This window comes from Talpa europaea (assembly GCF_964194135.1).
Source record: "Talpa europaea genome assembly, chromosome: 13".
Lineage (NCBI taxonomy): Eukaryota > Metazoa > Chordata > Mammalia > Eulipotyphla > Talpidae > Talpa > Talpa europaea.
In genome coordinates, this window is record NC_140080.1 from 70,265,441 (window position 1) to 70,284,391 (window position 18,951).

The 18,951-nt window shown below is 39.2% G+C and overlaps 1 protein-coding gene across 3 annotated transcripts in view; it reads left to right on the forward strand.

The window, feature by feature from the left end:
• Positions 1 to 18,951, forward strand: part of MAPRE2 (microtubule associated protein RP/EB family member 2) — a gene marked incomplete at both ends in the record, with an annotated part of 149,092 nt that overhangs the window by 40,896 nt on the left and 89,245 nt on the right. Inside the window, one exon of one of the 3 annotated variants that reach the window (XM_084252484.1) lies at positions 16,883 to 17,001. The exons of 1 other annotated variant lie outside the window; for it this stretch is intronic. In XM_084252484.1, coding sequence (XP_084108610.1) covers positions 16,883 to 17,001 — 119 coding nt within the window. Of the gene's footprint in view, positions 1 to 16,882; positions 17,002 to 18,951 lie in introns of those variants that run through there. One more of the 3 variants, XM_084252486.1, reaches the window with a different exon arrangement.

The window sequence follows — 18,951 nt, forward strand, 5'->3', positions numbered from 1 at the left end:
TTTGTTGAAAGTTTCTTGCTTATAAATGTTGCTTTTTTTTTTTTTCAGTCTACAGGAGAACAAATTACTTTATACAAATAAACATGCTAATTCTACCGTTAGGTTGCTTTTCTTTAGCAAATAGAAACAAAAGCCTTGAGATTAAGATTAATAAAATTTACTGAGATCTACAGGATCCAAAAGTTCACGTAACCTGCATTTCCCATTTTGGAAAGAATTAAAATCATGTAGTAAACTGGGCTCTCATATTTGCTTTCCTGGCATTCAAGGGGAATCAGAAAAAAGATCTTAGTAAATTAGTGTTTTCTTCCCTCTTTGCACAGACAGCATAGTGGGAATGACAATATCTCTTGTCCCAAAAGGGCGTTGTCTGCTGCCAGGTAAAAATCAATACGGACAGACTCAAAGATCACACAGACTCTTTCTGTTTGGGTTTGTGGTTAGTTATTTCCCCTCCATGCTGTGAATAACTAGACTGATAAATTTAAAGGATGAAAGTAAAAGTTCTTTTGCTGGGTGTTGGAGTGAGAAAAAATATGAAAAGTTAACTATACATTTTAGAATTCAAGATTGGGAAACATTGGAGGTTATGCTTAAGTGTTTGGTTTTTTTGGGGGGGTAGTTTTGTTTTGTTTTTTAGTGAAATCAGCTTCTTTTCTTCATTAGCACTAGCAAAGCCATATATCCTTGTCTGACTGTGTCCTTTATATAGTATTTGTACAAGGCATGACATAAGCATGGATTTGCAGCTGTTTCGTAACCACTGTGAAGATTATTGGCTCAGCGCCACAGCACTGTGACAAAACTTCAGGGACTCTTCTCAACTGTTGTGGATGTGGGAGGAGTCCACTTGTGGAATGATTTACCTTACCCAGAGTTAAGTGTTTTGCATGCAGAATATGAGGCTGCTGTTCAGCAGGTTGTGTCCAAATGTAAGTGACCAGCCAAAGAACTGTTTTTTGACCTGTCATCCAGCCTCCGAACTTACCCTATTGCAGAACTTAGAGTGTTCTAACAAGCAGTAGGAAATTGCAATGCTATGATTATTCATTTCTTCCAAGCAATAACTGCCAGGGAACTTTAGAGCAGATATTTTAACTTGCTGAAAACATAGTGGTTCTAACTTTAATGATGTAGTCTGATTAGTCAGAGCAGTTGAGAAGATGAGATGGTGGCGGCCGAACAGGGCTCCTGAACAGGGATTCTAAGGAGAAGACAACTTGGATCTGTCTGGTGACATCCTGATTTATTTGACTAAGTGCTGCCCCCTTTCTGTCTTTTTTTTTTTTTTTAAAGATTTATTTATTCATTCATACATACAAGAACCCGGTACAGGTCAGACATGCAGAAGGGTGACAAGATTCACCAGAAACAGAGCAGGGAACAGAACAGGCAGATTGACTGAAATACACTGCTGAGGGGAGCAGTGGGTGAGGCAGGAGAGGGCTGCCGCACCATGTGGGTATCTCCCTGGCCAACCGAGATCAAACCTGCACTGCAGAGGCTGCGGACAGCTTCACAGTGCGGGTGCTCAACCACTTGCACCACCAGGGAGGCCCACCTTTCTATCTTTGTAATGACACAAGCTGACATTCTTAATTTTTTTAAATTTTGTTTGGTTTCGTTATTCAGCTAACACTGGTTTACATTCTGTATATGATTCAGGGACTACTTTCATACTTTTTGAGATGATTATCTATTTCAGAGATCTATCTGTCCCCCTGAACATGTCCAGAACAACAGCCAGATGAAAAAATCTGTTTCTGTGAGAACTTATGTGAAGTGTTCAAAACAGGACTATTTACAGGCTCTTCTCTTTGCTTATCACATGTGGAGAGGCCTTTCTTATAGTGTCCTGGGTTCACAGAAGGCCAAGTTGAACACCACCTTTACTAGATGTGGTGGAGGGTGCGCTTCTAAGGATGGAGTATAAGAGCTTAAATGCCAAAAGTAAAACTTCTAATTTTTATCATGAAAGTGATAGAGAACCACTGAACACTTTTGAAAAGAAAGGGAGAATAGATTCCATGGTGAAATATTGAAGCACTGAAAAGTAAGCATTGGGAAGCAGGGAAATCTCTAGGTCTCATAAACTAAGCATGAGTTAAGCCAACAGTAGGGTGTTAGGACTGGGAGAGGCAGAGGACCTACACGTCACATTGTGACTTGAAACATGTATGGTGACCCAAGAAAAGACAGGAAAGGGAAAGCAAAGATTCTGAGGAATGAAAATTAAGTGCTGGATCTAGGTTTCATTCAAGCAGGAGATGTGGAGAGGGAGGGATCCAAGAGGGGGAGAAACTTCCTTGTTAAATACACTGTGTATTGTCCAAACCAATGGCGCCAACCTAATTTCTGCTTCTGCCTCTGGTCTGCTTATTCGGTAAGAGAGAAAATGCAGTGTTGACAATAGACACCACACCACATTTTTATAAGGTACCTCTAGAAACCTGAGTGGAGATTTGCTTTTTTTGACTTGCTCTCATGACAACCTTCCCTCAGGCGAATGGGCTGGGTCAGCAGAGGAGGCTTATTTTCTGCTGATGCTTCTGTTACTACCACATGGGTTCCAGCATATTTTCCCTCCACACCCACCCCAGAAGTATTTGGCAGCTCTGCAGAAATATCAGTGTCACCCTAAGCCCCATACCTGCATCCATCCCCTCCTGCTTTTTGCTGTTGTGATTCAGGAAACTGTGTGGCTTTTCCAGTGCTTCAGAGTTCCAAATATAAAGCAAAGGACAAGTTTCCTCTTCTGTAAAGCCCTGAGCAGGCTTGGAGTATGAGTCTGGAGTAAGAGAAGCCTGAATCCCTTCTCAGAGATACCTACCAGCCTGCACTGCTACAGTCTTCAGTTAGCCATGTAGTCTTGCAGTTTATGGTGTGGTTTAGTCATTTAAGGATCTTAAGCTTTTGATACTTGAAAATCAGACCTTTGAGAAGCACATACTCCTTCAGGTTATTTTCTCTGCCATTGGCTTAAAAATCTATTTTGAAACTCAGTACTTGAGCACGAGTCTTTTCTTCTCTGGGTTCCTGCTTTCACAACCCCATGTTGAGGAAATGGAGAGTAAGCAGGTGGCAAAGTGTCTTTCCTGCTGTGGCAAGTGCACTAGCTCTTGTCCCACAGGTTTCTCATCTAGTGCCATAGCAAAATTCCCATTCAGGATATCAGTGGAGTAAAGATCCCTTCCTCTTGAATTTGGGTGGACTTTTCTGGTTTTTTTGATCAGCCAAAAATGACAGATGTTGTGCCCTCTGACTTCCAAGACTAGATTTAAAAACTACCTTTTAGGGATGTAGGGATGATAGTGCTTGGAATCGGCTACCATGTTGTGAGGGAGCCGAGACCACATGGAAAGGTGTATATGTGCATGCTTTACCAGTGTCCCAGCTGAGATCCAAACCAAAAGGCAACATCAACCATCAGTTGTGCAACTAAGAGAGTCTTTAAGATGATTTCAGACATCAGTCACCTTCTAATTACAACTGTAGGAAAGATTATAAGTGACAGCCAGCTAGCCGAGCCCATCAGCCTCCAGAATAATGAAACATAATGTAATGATAGCTGTTGTTTAAACTACTAAGTTTTGAGGTGATTCATTATGCAGCAACAGAGAATCACCAGGATGCTCTGGTAGGTATTACTGCATAACAAACCCATTAACTTAAAATAACCATTTTGTCTTTGGTGTGGTAACAACACCAAAAAGAGAGATCCTGAGATCCTGTACTTCTAAAACACAAACCATGTTGTAAACCAATGTTACCTCAATTTTTAAAAACAAACATTTTGTTACAGTGTACGATTTTTTTTAAAGATTTATTTATTTATTTATGCATACAAGAACTGGGATGTAGGCCAGAGGTGTGTGTGGGGTGCAGGGGGAGGTTTGAGAGCATTCACCAGAGACAGAGTGGGGACAGTGTATGGTTTTATGGATCAAAATATGAGACATAATAAACTTTCAGAAGATCTTGGCTTGGCAGCGTGCTATGAGCCACAGAGTGGATCACCATTAGCTACCACATGGATGCAAGCTTAGCCTCCCTCCATACCCACCCCAGAAGTATTTTACTGCTCTGTAGAAAAATCAGTGTCACCCTAAACCCCACACCTGCATCAGTCCCCTCCTGCTTCTGTGCTGTTGTGAGTCAGGAACCTGTGTGGTTTTCACTGGAGGATATTTCTTCAGTCACATGTTTGGGGTCTTAGAGTCTTAATACTTTTTATTTTTAATACTTTTTCGGTTCACTATCTCTCTGTAACATACTAGACACAGAGGCAGAAACTGCCAGTGATGAAAAGATCTACACTAGGAACTGGTTAGCATGATTTTTGAACAAAATCTTGCTCCCACTCCTGCTATAGGGTCTCTCCAGATTCAAGGGGAGGAGAAATAGATCCAAACTCTGGAAGAGAAGAGAATTTAAAATTAAATCAGTAACCTAGTTTTATATCTCAAAATGTTATCTTGTCAATCTTATTACTCCAATTTTATGGATGAAGAAATTGAGGCTAAGGAAATAATTGGTCAAGCTTATTCAACTTTTAACTACCAGCATCTGGCTTGAAATGCAAATCTGTAAAATATAGTAAATAATTATACAATTTATATAATACTTTTTATTGAGATATAATTGACATCAAACATGTTTAGCTTCGGGTGTACAACATAATTAATGATTCAATATCCATATGTATTACAAAATTAGCACAATAATTATAGTTTACATTCACCACTCATAATTTTTTTTCTCGTGATGAGAACATTTTAAGATCTTGCTTAACATCTCTCAAATATTCAATACAATATTGTTAACTGTAGTTCCCATGCTCTGTATTGCATCCCCATGAGTTGTTTATTTCATATTTTAAAACTGGATGTTTATAACTTTTGACCACCTTCTCCCATTTTGCCCACTTCCCCACCCCCTACATCTTGCAACCACCTACCTATTCTGTGTATCTGAGTTCAGTTTCATTTTGTTTTTAATTTGGGGTTTTGGTTTTTGTGGGTTTTTTGTAGAGTCTATGTGTAAATAAGAGCATATGATATTTGTCTTTCTCCATCTGACTTATTTCACCTAGTCCAATGCCCTTGACATCTATTACTATTAACACAAATGGCAGCATTTCCTTTTTATGGATGAATAGTATTCCATTATATAGCCATACCACATTTCCTTTATCCATTTATTTGTCAATGGACATGGGTTTTTTCCAGGTCTTGGTTATTGTAAATAATGCTACAGTGAATATGAGAAGGGGGGAGGGGTGCATATGTCTTTTTGAGTTAGTATTTTCATTTCCTTCAAATCACTACCCAGAAGTAGAATTGCTGGATCATATGGTATTTCTATTTGTAATTTTTTAGGAAATTTCATACTGTCTTCTACAATGACTCCACCAAGTTACATTCCCACCAAAAGCACAATGGTTCCATTTTCTCCACATCCTTGCCAACATTTATTTCTTGTCTTTTTGCTAATAGCCATTCTAACAGGTGTGAGTTGACCTCATTGTTTTGTTTTGCATTTCCCTGATACTTAGTGATGTTGAACACTTTTTCATGTACGCATTAGCCATCTGTAGAACTTCTTTGGAAAATGTTTATTCAGATCCTCTGTCTGTTTTATTATTAGTAGTATTATTATTGAGGTAACATTGATTTACAACACTGTATGTGATTAGGGGAATTAGGTTCATAACTCCTCAGATATATGTCACCACACCACTCCCAGCACCAAAACACCCATATTCCTTTACCAATGACCATTGTGCCCCATCCTCCCTCTGTCCCCACTCCCAACTTCACTCCCCTCTAGTAGTCTCAATTCTGCAGTCATATTTTTAGTGTTTGTTTGGGTTTAGTTTTGTCATTTCCTTTATTTTGTCTTTCTCTGTTCCATATATACCACATCTTTTCCAGTTCAATCCATGTTGTCACAATGGCAAGAGTTCATTCTTCTTTATAGCTGAGTAGTATTCCAACATATATATATATATATGAGATATATATGACAGATAATTGTATTAAGAAGGTGTGGCATATATATATATATACATATAATATATGTTAACATGGATAATATACACAGTGCTGCAATGAACATAGGATGCATTTGAATTAACATTTTTGAATTCTTCCAACAGAGACCTAGGAGTGAAACTGCTGGGTCATGTGGTGCATTTATTTTTAATATTTTGGTGTTTATTTATTTATTTTTTTAAAGATTTATTTATGCATACAAGAACTGGGGTACAGGTCAGAGGTGTGGAGGGTGAGAGGATTCACCAGAGACAGAGTGAGGAGCAGAACAGGCAGGTTGAAAACACTGCTAAGGGGAACAGTGGGCGAGTCAGGAGAGGTCTGCTGCACCATGTGGGTATCTCCCTGGCCGACCGGGGATCAAACTTGTGCTGCAGAGGCTGCAGTAGCTTCATAGTGCAATGATTAACCCCTTGCACCACCAGGGAGGCCCTATTTTTAATATTTTGAATAACCTCCATACTGTTTTCCATAGGGGCAAGACCAATCTACATTCCCACCAACACTCCACACTTTTTCTCCACACTCTCGTCAATATTTGTTGTTCTACTTTTTAAAAAGTTTTTAACTATTGAATAGTATGTGTTTTATATATATATTGTATATTAACCCCTTATCAGTAATTATTTGCAAATCCTTTCTCCCATTCAATATATTGTCTTTTCATTTTGTTCATAATTTCCTTTGGAATACAAAACCTCTTTAGTTTGATATAATCAGACTTGTTTAGATTTTTGATTGTTGTTGCCACCTTTGCTTTTGGAATCAAATCCAAAAAATCATCACCAAGACCTATGTCAAGGAATTTACCACCTATGTTTTCTTCTGGGAGTTTTAGTTCTTACATTCTTTAATCTATTTTTGAGTTGATTTTTGTGTATGGTATAAGGTAGTGGCTTGATCCAGATTTTTCCTTTTGCATGAGACTGTCAAGTTTTGCCAACACCATTTATTGAAGAGACTTTCCTTTACCCATTGTACATTCTTGATGACCACATTTAAATTAATTGATTATATATGTCTGGGTTTATTCCTGGACTCTGTATTCTATTCCACTGATCTCTTTATATGCCATACCTTACTGTTTCGATTGCTTTAGATCTGTAATATAATTTAAAATCATGAAACATGTCTCCATCCATGTTCTTTCCAAGACTGTTTTGATCGCTCAAGACCTTTTATAGTTCCATATAAATTTTAGACTTATTTTTGTTCTGTGGAAAACCCTGTTGGAATTTTGATAGGGATTTAATTATACCTATTGATTGCTTTGGAGAGTATGGATGTATTAATAATTTCCTTCCAATCCATGAGCACAGCATATCTTTCTAATTTATTATGTTTTCAGTTATTTTCATCAGTATTATAGTTTTCAGGGTACAGAGCTTTCACCTCCTTGGTTAAATTTATTCCTAGGTATTTTATAATTTTTAATGCAATTATTAGTGGGATTTTCTTAATTTCATTTTCTGGCAGTTTATTACTAGCATATGGAAACACAACAGATTGTTGTATATTGATTTTATATATTTATTATATCCTATAATTTTACTGAATTTATTTAATAGTTTTGACTTTTTTTGGTGGAGTCTTTGGGACTTTATTTATATAGTCTCATGTAACCTGAAAATAGAGGCAGTTTCACTTCTTCCTTTCTAAATTGGATGCCTTTTTTTTTCTTTTCCTTGCCTAATAATTTATCTAATTTTTTAAAAATCTTAGAGAAATATTGTAAGTGGCCTGGCCTGGCTAATAGGCATAACACTGAATAATCCTTAGCACCAGGAAGATGGGATAGAATTGGCAAGCACTACAAGAATCACAAGGTTTGAAGTAGTTCCCAGAGGAAGGAGTAGAAGATGAAAATAACAAAAATTCACTGGGCATATTCTTTGTACTATATACCACTACTTCTTATTTATAATGATCCCATTACTTCCTTGAAGGCTGATAGGATCCTCCCTGAAGAAACTGGAATTGAGGGTGAGGGAAGGATCTGAAAAGCAAGCTATATAGGGAAGTTAATCCCTCTAGACTCCAGATCTATCAGCTGATCATTAATTCATTGTGGCTCCCTATAACCTGTTAAGACTCTTATCCCTTTGGATTTCCAGTCTGATTCTAAATGGAAGCATCTTGAAGGTAAGACTATGTTTTTGTGTGCTATACTCTGTAGTTGGACCTCTCATGTTCATGTTCTATAGATGTTCTGTGACTGTGAATCAAGGACATGAAGACACTTGGCATTATAAGCTCTTGAATAAACAAAATATAAACACTAATTAAAACATTTCAATGGAAACTTAGACTTCATGTTTTCCAGTTGCGTTTTTTTTTTTAAATAAAGTAAGCCTCTTTAATTTTCTTTTAAAAAATTTTATTTGCATGAGGTCAGAAATTGGGGAATTTCTCTTCCATTACTCACACTGCTTCCCAGCTGCTGGCCTCATGTTCCCTTGACATGCTGTAGAGAGTCATCCGTGAGCACAGCAGATTGACAAAGGAGCCCCAGCAAGACCCTGCCTCCCTATGTTCCTGGTGGCCTGGGTTCTAAGTGTCTCTGAAATTCTGGAGGCCACTAGTACCTGTTAGAACTGCTGTCCCCACCTCAATTCCCCTAACCCCTGGCTGGCTTTATGTTTGTTTTAAGGAGTCTTTCACTTTTAGTCTGTCATAAAGTCCAATGAGTCCATTGACTTTTGAGAGTCCTAAGAAGCCATCTCTTGAAAGTTTTGAGCCTTCTGGAAGATTGTAAATAGTACCTAGAGTCTTTTCATTTATCTTGTTAGCCACTTGAGCCAGATGCGTTTTTTGATCTCTTTTGATCAGTTGTCATACCCCATCAATTCAACAATATGTACTTTATTTAAACCTGGAAATAGAGGATGGAAATAAGGGAATTTCATAAACTTGGGCTGGACAGATTTTAGTGAGAGTTTTCAAATAAACATGTCGATAACTGTATGGTGGAATGATAACAGTCTTGGCATAGTGAAAATGAAAGCAGATTTTTCACTGTGAAAACAAATACTAAAAATGCCTGTAGTTTCCACAAACTCCAGAAAATATCAGAAAAATGGACACTGTAGTTGAGGCTTACTCAGAAAAAAAATAATGACTATAAATAAGGGTAAGAAAATGATTTTTCACTCTCAATCATGCATACTGCTAATTCCAAATCCTGGTATCTCTTCCTCCCTCCCTCTTTTTTTTTTTTTTTCCTTAACCATAATTTATAACTCCTACCCTCCCACTTCTGCCAGTTCCTCAAATACTTCCACAAATACTACTATCCCGTTCAGTCTCCCAGTCTGTCTTCACACTCTTTGCCTCCAGCCTTTTTCTGATTCTATATCCTTGCTCCCTAGAGTGAGTGGCTTCCATGGCAGTAATATATATTCTTTTATCTTGGTGTCCTTCTGCTGTCTCATCCTGCTACTCCCTGACCTTAGATTCTCCATTCTTATTCCCAGGTTTTATCAGACCCTGGTGAAAGGCAGGCTGAGTTAATGGATAAGAATGATGATTTTGACATCTGGCAGGTATGTTCCAGCTGGGCTTTGCCACCACTTGACTGGTGATCAGGCTGTTATTTAACTAATTACCTGCTCTGACAAATGGGATTTAAAATCACTCCTTCTTCTTAAGTTCTGTGAAGATCAAAATACCCACTCAATGCAAAGCATAGCCCTTGCCCCATAAGAAGTAATCAGCAAATATTAGGTCTTGCTATGGCTGTTGTTGTTAAGAGAAAACTCCACCTTGTCAACAGACCCTTCTAACTCTATAACGAGTTAGTGGTTTAGAACTTTGTTTGTAAGCCAAAGTCTTTACAATGACTATTTAAGACTCTACATTCTGGTCCCTTGGTGATCTTTCTGACCTCGTTCTGTATAAATATCCCCCTGCCCTGCAACGTGTCTACTGATACACTCAAGTTCAAGTTCCATAAGGTCAGGGAATTTTATTTTGTTCATTTCTCTTCCCCCAATGCCAAGAAGTCTCCTAGAGCATTGTAGGTGTTCAGTAAATATGTGTTCAATAAATGACTAAGCTCTAATACAAATATCACTTTCTGCCTTAGTGAAGGTTTTCCTAGTTTCCCCAGGCATGGTAACTTTCATTTCTGTATTCCTGTGATATTTAATGCATTCTTCAATTATAACATTTATCACATTGTATTTTTGTGGGAAGCATATTTAAATCTCTTAAATTTAAACAGATGGTATAATTCAAAAGCACATTTTTATTTAATAGACTGAAACCCCACATTGCACAAATTTGATTGAATGATTACAAAAATCATAATGCTCTGGGAGTGTTTTTAAATGCATTCCCATCATGTTCTATGAGTTATTCTACAAAATTAAGTCCGAGCTCAAGACAATCCAAGAAAATCAAATTAGAAAGTAAATTTCAATGCAGAGAAATCTTATCTTATGCAATGGTGTGTTCTATGTTATTACAGAAATTTTGCCATTTTATTAACAAAAAGGGAGCAGCTTGCAAAATTCTTCCTCCTGAACATATCAGGATAGTTGTAAATGTGACTGATAAATAATCTGCAAAGGCAATCTCAAATCTTACTCCTAGGGGAGCACACCTGTTTGGATTGGCTTTGGAGAGGACTTTCTTCATCTAAGAGGAAAACATTATTTTTCCATTTTTCTTAAAGAAAATGCTATTATTAAAAGCATGGAGGCTTTTACATATTATATATATATAATTATATATACATAAAATTTTTATCAGTTCTAAAGGAAGAACTAATAAATTCCTAAGCACTGAAAGTAATGAGCAAGGACCAATCTCAACATTTTGGGTATGGAGCTTATTTTAAACCATTGATTAATAACCTATCCTCTGCCTTTCCCTAGTGGAAACACATGGGAGAAATTACTTGTCCCAGAGCAGCAATGGTAACTGCTAAGTGGGATCTTCTGTCTGCATTCAGAGGTGATAACAATCTAAGGAAGCCCCCATCTAAGGTGGTGTGACAGCTGTGAATGCCTTTGACAGCAGCGATTATCAGCTTCAGTGAACACATTTTAACCTGGAAAAGGCATTTGTGTTGAATGGGTGCTTCTGGGATGGAATTAGGGTTAACATACATTCCTGGTTAATATTTTATATCTTCTCTGCTCTTGTATTTTGGATTTCTCAACCCAAAGACAACGAAAATCTTTGTTCGAGATGAACCTCATATGTGGGAAAAGTAGCGAAGACAGTGATTTCTGCCAATACACAATTATCAGTGTTCACTTGCCCAAGTCTCAAGAGAAATCTGATTGTGCAATAACCTCGGAACTCTGAAAATTAAAACCTGGGTGGGTGCCCAGTTCCATCTTCCTTGATTGGACCTGTGTGATTAGATTGCTGCTTATTTCCTTTTTGGTTGTTGCTCTCCTGGTTCTGTGTCCTCTGGGTCTTCTTTAGTAATCCTGTTCACCAAACATGCATTTTTAAATATTTGTTTTACCTTATTTTGGGGGCAGGAGGGGAGTATCAGGTGGGTCCTGACTTGACCAGAGTCCAGGCTCAGAGTTAGGATCTGTTCATCTAATACCTAACTAGTGCTCATGAATGAGCATGGTGGCCCTTTCCAATATTGCTGGCAAGTTTTTAGCAGATACTTGTTGATTCTAGGTAGCTGCTAACACCAGATGTATCATCATGTAAATGGTATCCCCTTGATTTTATTTTGCTTTTCCCCACCCTTTCCCTTATACCCCCATCCCTTTCTCCCTCCCCTTGACCTTTGACCTCCAAGTCTTCAGAGTGTTTATTGATATCTACTCTCTATTTCCCCCTAACACTTTGACTGCCTTGGTTCAGTCAGAATAATAGTGATTTTGCAAAGAATTGCAGTTTTTCCTGCCTGTTAAAGATTTCTTTGCTTTTCTTTTGGTAATCATTGGTGGGTCTGATCTAAAATCCAACCTCTTAAAAATGTCTTTGAGAACACCTTATCAAACCTAGTAAACGTTTCTCAGACTTTATCTGATTTAAACTTTTGTGACATTCGCCCTAGAATCCTCCATGAAACCTTCTTCTTTCTTGGGTGATTCACTCCCTCTGGTGATTTTCCTCATCAGGAAAAATTCTTGGCAGTCTCTTTTTACAGGCTTCCTTTCTGTCTCTTGGTTTTTAAAGAGTTCCACGTCAGATTTTCTTTCTAAGTGAGGGCACAAATATACATGGCTTCAGATATCACCTATAATTTCTCCCAAATCATATTATCTCCAACTCTACTATATAGTCACTCATTCAGCAAATACTTATTGAACACCCACTATGTGTGAAGCTCATTGACCACTCATTATCACCACTAGGATGTTATAAAGGTACTTCTCTATGACCAAAATACATTATGGGAACCTTTCTTCCAGAAAGGCAATTCAATCTGTATTTCCCAGCTTGACAAATGATAACATTAGCCACTTGGTCACCCAAGCCATAAACTTGGGATTCTTTTGAAATGTCTCTTTCTCCTTCACTACCCATCCTCACTCCCATGAATACCAAGCCCACATGTTGCTCATCATCAAGTCCAAACAGTTATACCCTCTAAATATCTCAAACCTATGCTTGCTTCTACAACTCTAGATTCTATCTTAGTGTAGACCTTCATCACAGTCTGATTCATTTGATCTTCTCCATACTGATGCCAGCATCAGACCTGCTTGATAAGCAAATTTCACCACTAGTTTTCTCCCTAAATGCTTCAGGGTTCCTCTTCATCCTCAGAATGAAGGTAAAGCCCCTTAGCCTGGCCACTCCACTTTTCTGTACGATTCCTGCCTTGTCTTCTGCCACAGTGTACCGTGTTTTTGGTTCATATGAAACAACTTGCTATCTCCCAGAGAACACACCTTTTCTGGCCTCATTGCCTCAGGGTATCTGCTTGAAAGCCCTTTGTCTTCCTTCTACACTGCCTAGTGGGAAAGCACGTGAACTTTGGGGCCAAGAAAACCTGACATCCAATCCCAGACGAGTTGCTTTTCCCCCTTAAATCTCAATTTTATCGTTAGGATTACTGTCAGAATCAAATCAGATATTTGTTGAATAAATGAATGAAATACATTTACACTTGGCTCCCACTACCTGTTAGTAATGTTTTAGGAATTGCAAATGAAGCAGCGAACAAAACAGTTGAAGCCCCAACCCTAAGGGATCTTACAGTCTGTCTTGCATACCAAAAGATTACTACTACTATTCCTTGGAGAAACTTTGCAGACCTACTTCCCAATTTCCATTTTAAATTAAGTGCTCATCCTCTATGGTCCTATATCACTCTATGCCATTATTATATTATGTTGTATTATAATTGCCAGTATTTTTATCTTGACTAATCACAATCCAATGAATTCTTCAAGGGCAAAGTCCGGGACTTTTCTTCTTGTTTTACCAGTTTCTAGTACACAAGAAATTCAGCTCTAAATGTCAAGTGAATGAATGAACACTTGAAGGTATGCCTAAATTTTGTTTAAAAATATATGTGCAACTAAAGAGCATTTACTATATTCCAAACACTGTGTTAATGACTTTAAATACAATAGCTAATCTTCACATCAGCATTTAAAACCAGTAGTATTGTACCTACTTCACACATGAGGACACTAAATCTCGGAGATGCAAAGTAGAAGAAGGTGCTGAAACCAAGCCAGGAACCCAGATCTGCTGATACTTAGAACCCCATCATTAATGATGTTTGGTGAGAGAAGCCATTTTTCTATGGCAGTTGGAAATGTAGGACAGTGGCCTGCAAGTATTTTATTTTAGGTTTACCTGTGTACATAAGACAAAGCCTTAATCTACACACAGATGTACACAGATATTTTAGCTAAGTTTTGGTTGTTTTTTTTTTTTTTTTTCCTATAATCTATGGTCCTCTCTCTTTGAATGTCTCCATTGTTGGGTTAGCTTTTCTGTCTTTTAGACATTCTGCCCTTTCCTCACCACTCTGCCTAACCATGCCAAACCAGTTGCTGAACTGGGGTTGCCACTTCATTTGGGGAGAGCAGTGTTACAGAACACCCTATAAGGCAGTCTTTCTCCAAACTCTCAACTGGAATATGAATCAGAAAAAAGTCCCTCCTATTGAGAATAAACCCAAAATCTCTTTGTCATCTCCCTTTGACACCTGGAGATGGGAGACTCAGCCTTTTCCTACTTTCATCCCCTTCTTCCTATACTCTGTTAGGCCTGGAAGCATAGACAACCTCTCCCTCTTCCTGCCTTTTCTGTACTTTCTCTATTTCCTTGTATTCTCCTTCCCAAAGTGGAATTTGCCTTTCCCTTTCCCCTAAGGCTAAACTGGAGAATGGCTGCTAGGTAACCTGATTTATGGGGAGAGGAATGAAAACACATCTGTTTAATATTTTCAAATTATTACCCCTGCTACCCCTGCATCTCAGAAGGTAATCATGGATCTCTGGAGCTCTCTGAGGCCCTTTACAGTAATGTTGCTCAGAGCAGTCCTAGAAGGAAGATTTACAAGGGTGCTTCAGATATCCCCTTCACCTGACTCACTAACCCCCTCCCACCCATCAACCCAAATTCTTGGCCATAATCTCCTCCTTCATGAGCAACCTGGAAACAGTGGGAGTATTCTCTCTGCAAAACTAGTTGGTATAATCAGTGAACTATACATTCAAGTTCTGACTAATTTAGTCCCATGATAATCCCAAATTATGTCTCACATACTAGTTCAATATGGGATCTTAGCAAAGTAAGCTGTATTAAAGAACCCAAAATGGGAAAGCATGCTCTGAAAACATTAAAGATTTGATTTGTAGACTGTGCCTTTAAATTTCAGACTGTCCCCAATGAAAAAGGGAAGCCTTCATGAAATGGAACAACTAGTAAGAAAATTGACATCTGTGGGTCAGTCAACAGAAATAGCAAAAGGAAGCATGGATCTTTGCAGAAGTGGCTATACTCTCATGCCCCTTTAGCTCATTGTGCAGCGTGAGGCTTGGTGTGTGTCTCTTGGACATTTATCTGTGTCTCTTATAAGTCTTGGGTCAGAATTGTATCTTTAATAAATGAACAAAAATTCTCCCTTAATTTGAGACATGGACAAAGGAATCAACTGTGAACTCACTAGAAAAGCTGAAAATGAAATTATTAAAATAAAGCCCAAAAAGAGAGTATAAATTAGGGGGGAGTTGCCCCTTTGTTTGAGATTATCATTACCATCTGGGTTGTAAACTATTGGATTCTAATTCCAGAAGCCTGATGCTAGAAATAACTTATTGCCAGGGAGATAAACTGAGAATTGTCAGGAACGACAGGGTTTTCGCTTGTTTTTAATATCCTTATCACAAATGATACAGCTGATAAACCATACAATAATGGGGAGTGGAGGATCAGACAGTTTAGTACTTTCTGCTTCATGTATTTATGTTGTGTCTTCTACACACCAATTCTCCTTCCCTTCCCACCCCATAAAAGGCCGGAGACACTTTTGATAAGCAGAGAATCCTTTAAATTATCTCCCTCTCTCTAGGGGGAAATACTGGCCACATCTGGGGTCTGTTAAGAATTATAATCTAATCTATAGGCTTTGCATAGTTCCAGCAGTTCTGCTCACAGCTACCTTTTCTCTGTGGTCATGTGGAGAATGCATATAAAGTACTTGGTTCTTACCTCAATCTATAATATTTATTGAGTTCACATTAAATACACATCACTACTGTCCAGTCCCATTGATGAAAGCATGTCATTTTGAAGCTCCAGCTCACCACCTCTTAGAGGTGTGACCTTGAGCAAGTTAATCTCACTAGTTTACTCATCTTTAAAATAGGAATGATTATCATGGTACCTGTTTCATAGCTGATGCATTTGAAATAGGCCTTGCAGTGATATAGAATAGCTTGAATGCTGAGAGCTTCCAAACACTAAATTGGGTGTACATGAGTAAAATTCAAATGCAACTAAAATAAATGGCAACGAGTCAATGATGTGTATCAGGAGGCAGTATAAGAATTTGAATTGGTGGGTCTCGGGTAACCATATGTTCTAAAATGGTGGTTATCTATTTAAAAAACATCTCTGCAGATTCTTTTGTGCAGAAAATCTGATTTGCTATCTTTAATTTTCACATTAAAGACTACATCCATTAGAAGGAAATAGAAGCTTCTGAAGTTTTCAGATGTGGGGCTGCTTCTGGGGAGGAGGCCGATGCTGTTTGGAGAACGCTAGAAATTATAACTCCTTAATCTGATGTTTTCTGGAAGATCATAATATCTTAAGTTTTGGGTGCTTTTTTTTTTTTTTTCTGAATGCGGACCAAGTTTAATTCAAATGGCGTGAGGACTTGGTATGAAGGAGTTAAAGGGTCCCCCCACACCCCTGTGCCTGAATCCTTCTTTTGTGTACACAGCTGCAGTTAGAGCACGGGTCGGAAAGGAAATGGTTAGAGGAAGAGCTGGTTTTCAGACAGGGCGAGTCTGCGAGGGGGGTGGGGGGTGGCCTGGGGTTTTACATGCCAGATGTAGGCCTGCCCTGTGCCTGCCTGGAGCTGCTGCTGGCTTGGTCAGCCGCGGCCCTGTGCGAATTGAGGCGAGGTGATGAGTTAGCGGGTTGCTATGGGGACGGGCCGGGCCATGTGACCGGGGTGCTGCTGCCGGCGCTTTGACGTCGGCGGCCAGGAGGGCGGGACGCAGGAGGGCGGGGCGGGAGCCGGGGCTGGAGAAGGGAGCGGGCGAGCGAGCGGGCGGCAGGCACAGTCTGCGCGAGGAGCGGGCGAGCGGGAAGACGAGACGCAGCCACCTTCCTCCCCAGCCAGCGCGCAGCGGTTTGTCCCCTGCCACGGGAGTGCGCCAATGCCTGGCCCGACCCAAACCCTGTCCCCAAATGGAGAGAACAACAACGACATCATCCAAGATAACGGGACCATCATCCCTTTCCGGAAGCACACAGTGCGCGGGGAGCGTTCCTACAGGTAATGGGGCTGGCACCGGGAGCGGCCCGGGCGGGGACCTCGGCGGGGGCGCGCGGAAATCCGGCGCATTATATAATGGAGCAGCCGCTACCCCTGACCGGGCTGCAGACGTGCGTTTGTGAAGGCGGTTGTGATTATTGGGTATCTGTTTCCATGTGTCTCGTGGGGTGTGCATGGAGGCTTCACGATTGCAGATGGAAAGCATTTTGTGAATAGGTTTGCTGCCTGCAAGGGGTCCCCCTCCATCTCTTTCCTTCCACATTGATAAAAATGCATGCAATTTGCCTCCTCTCGCTAAAGGGAGACAGGCTGTAGCACTTCCTTTCCGCCTTCCCTTTTAGATTATAAAGGAACCATTAGGTAGCTGTGCCCAAAGGCTGAGAACTGGAGGATGGCGAGAAAAATGTTTGCGCTTGCCCTGGTGTGTGCAGGAAAGATGGAATCCTCTAGATTAAGCTGCAGTCTGTGATGTTAAACCGCCAGATTGATGGAGCTTTGTAAGAATTCTGCTCGCTGATTGGTGCAAGGATTGACAGCAGAGGTCACCGTGTCAGGCATTCACCAAAATTTTCACCATACAACCCAAGGTTTATTAGAAAGAGATTGGGCTGTGTTGAACGTGGAAAAAAATGGGTGCCTTTATGCATTTTATAGGAATTTATGGCCTCCGCATGGGTGGGGGAGCCCACCCTTCTTATTTATAGTAGGAAGGTAATTCCTGGTATTTTGCTGAGTCTGATTTGAGGATGGAACTGATCTTGGTGATTGTATTGTGAGCCTTTTGATTAATGAGTTGGCCTGTACAGTTGGCATCATTTTTACATTAGCATATCTGGCAATATGTTCTAGTAGATAAGCTCATTAAAATTGTTTGCATTGTTTGATAAGGATAACAATGTAATGGAGAATGCAGCTAGAGTCTAATGCAGCTGAAGGCCAGACTTGAAGGGAGACTGATAGCTTTGCTCATATTTCCTCTGAAGTTCTTTTGTACCGGGTAGTTATTTTTAAATGTTACCTTGATAACTACTAACAATGCTTTTGCTATAAAGCAGAGCACACATACCTCAAAAGCACATCCTCTCAGCTAGTGAGTAACAGGAAATAACTTTTTTTACCCTTCATCTAAGCATTCAGTATTCAGTATCTAAACATTGGTATTATAGATAGAATGTGCTGTGTGTATAAATGTTGCATAATAGGATAAAAAGAACCCTCACTTACCCTCTCATTGACCAAAGAAATGTACTATTTTATGTCTCAGAAAATACATGTATATGTATACACACACATACACACATACACACACACACAACCTTTGCCCTCTCATCTCTGGCAGTTATATAAATACTTGGAGTTAATTTTGGCAGTGCCCATGAGGTCACCAAAATCTCATGCCTTATGATTCCAACTAATATGTTGACATGGCATCCTTACAGATCCCAATGCTTGTTATTTACTTAATATAGACCAAAATTGGTCCATAACTTCTGGGACTCTCCTTTTGGAGACTGTTGTAATTGGAAAGTTCCTTACTCCTCCACCTTTCTCTGTGAACATTCCAGTCTAAAATAGAATTTAAAAATACAAACAAAAACTCAGAGTTACTTTTAAACCTCACTTATTTAAGTTCTTCTTAAAGGTAATAAATGTGAAACCCTCATTTGCTAAATGAGTTAATCCCTACCTTGTAGGTAGCAGTTGCTTTTAAGATGGAGTTCGAATTTTACCACATGGGCCAAAGGAAGTTACCCAGTTGGGTTTTATTACTCATATGAACTAACTTAAAATGGCAATGGAAAATGATTTGGCAGGAAGGTTAAATTGCTGCCTTTGGTGATAAATTATTGCTTTAAAAATAACATTTTGTTTACCGTTTTCATTCAATCCAAGTTGTTATTTTCATTTATTGAGTTATTCCCAGGTTACTTTCTGAATCCCTGTAATAGT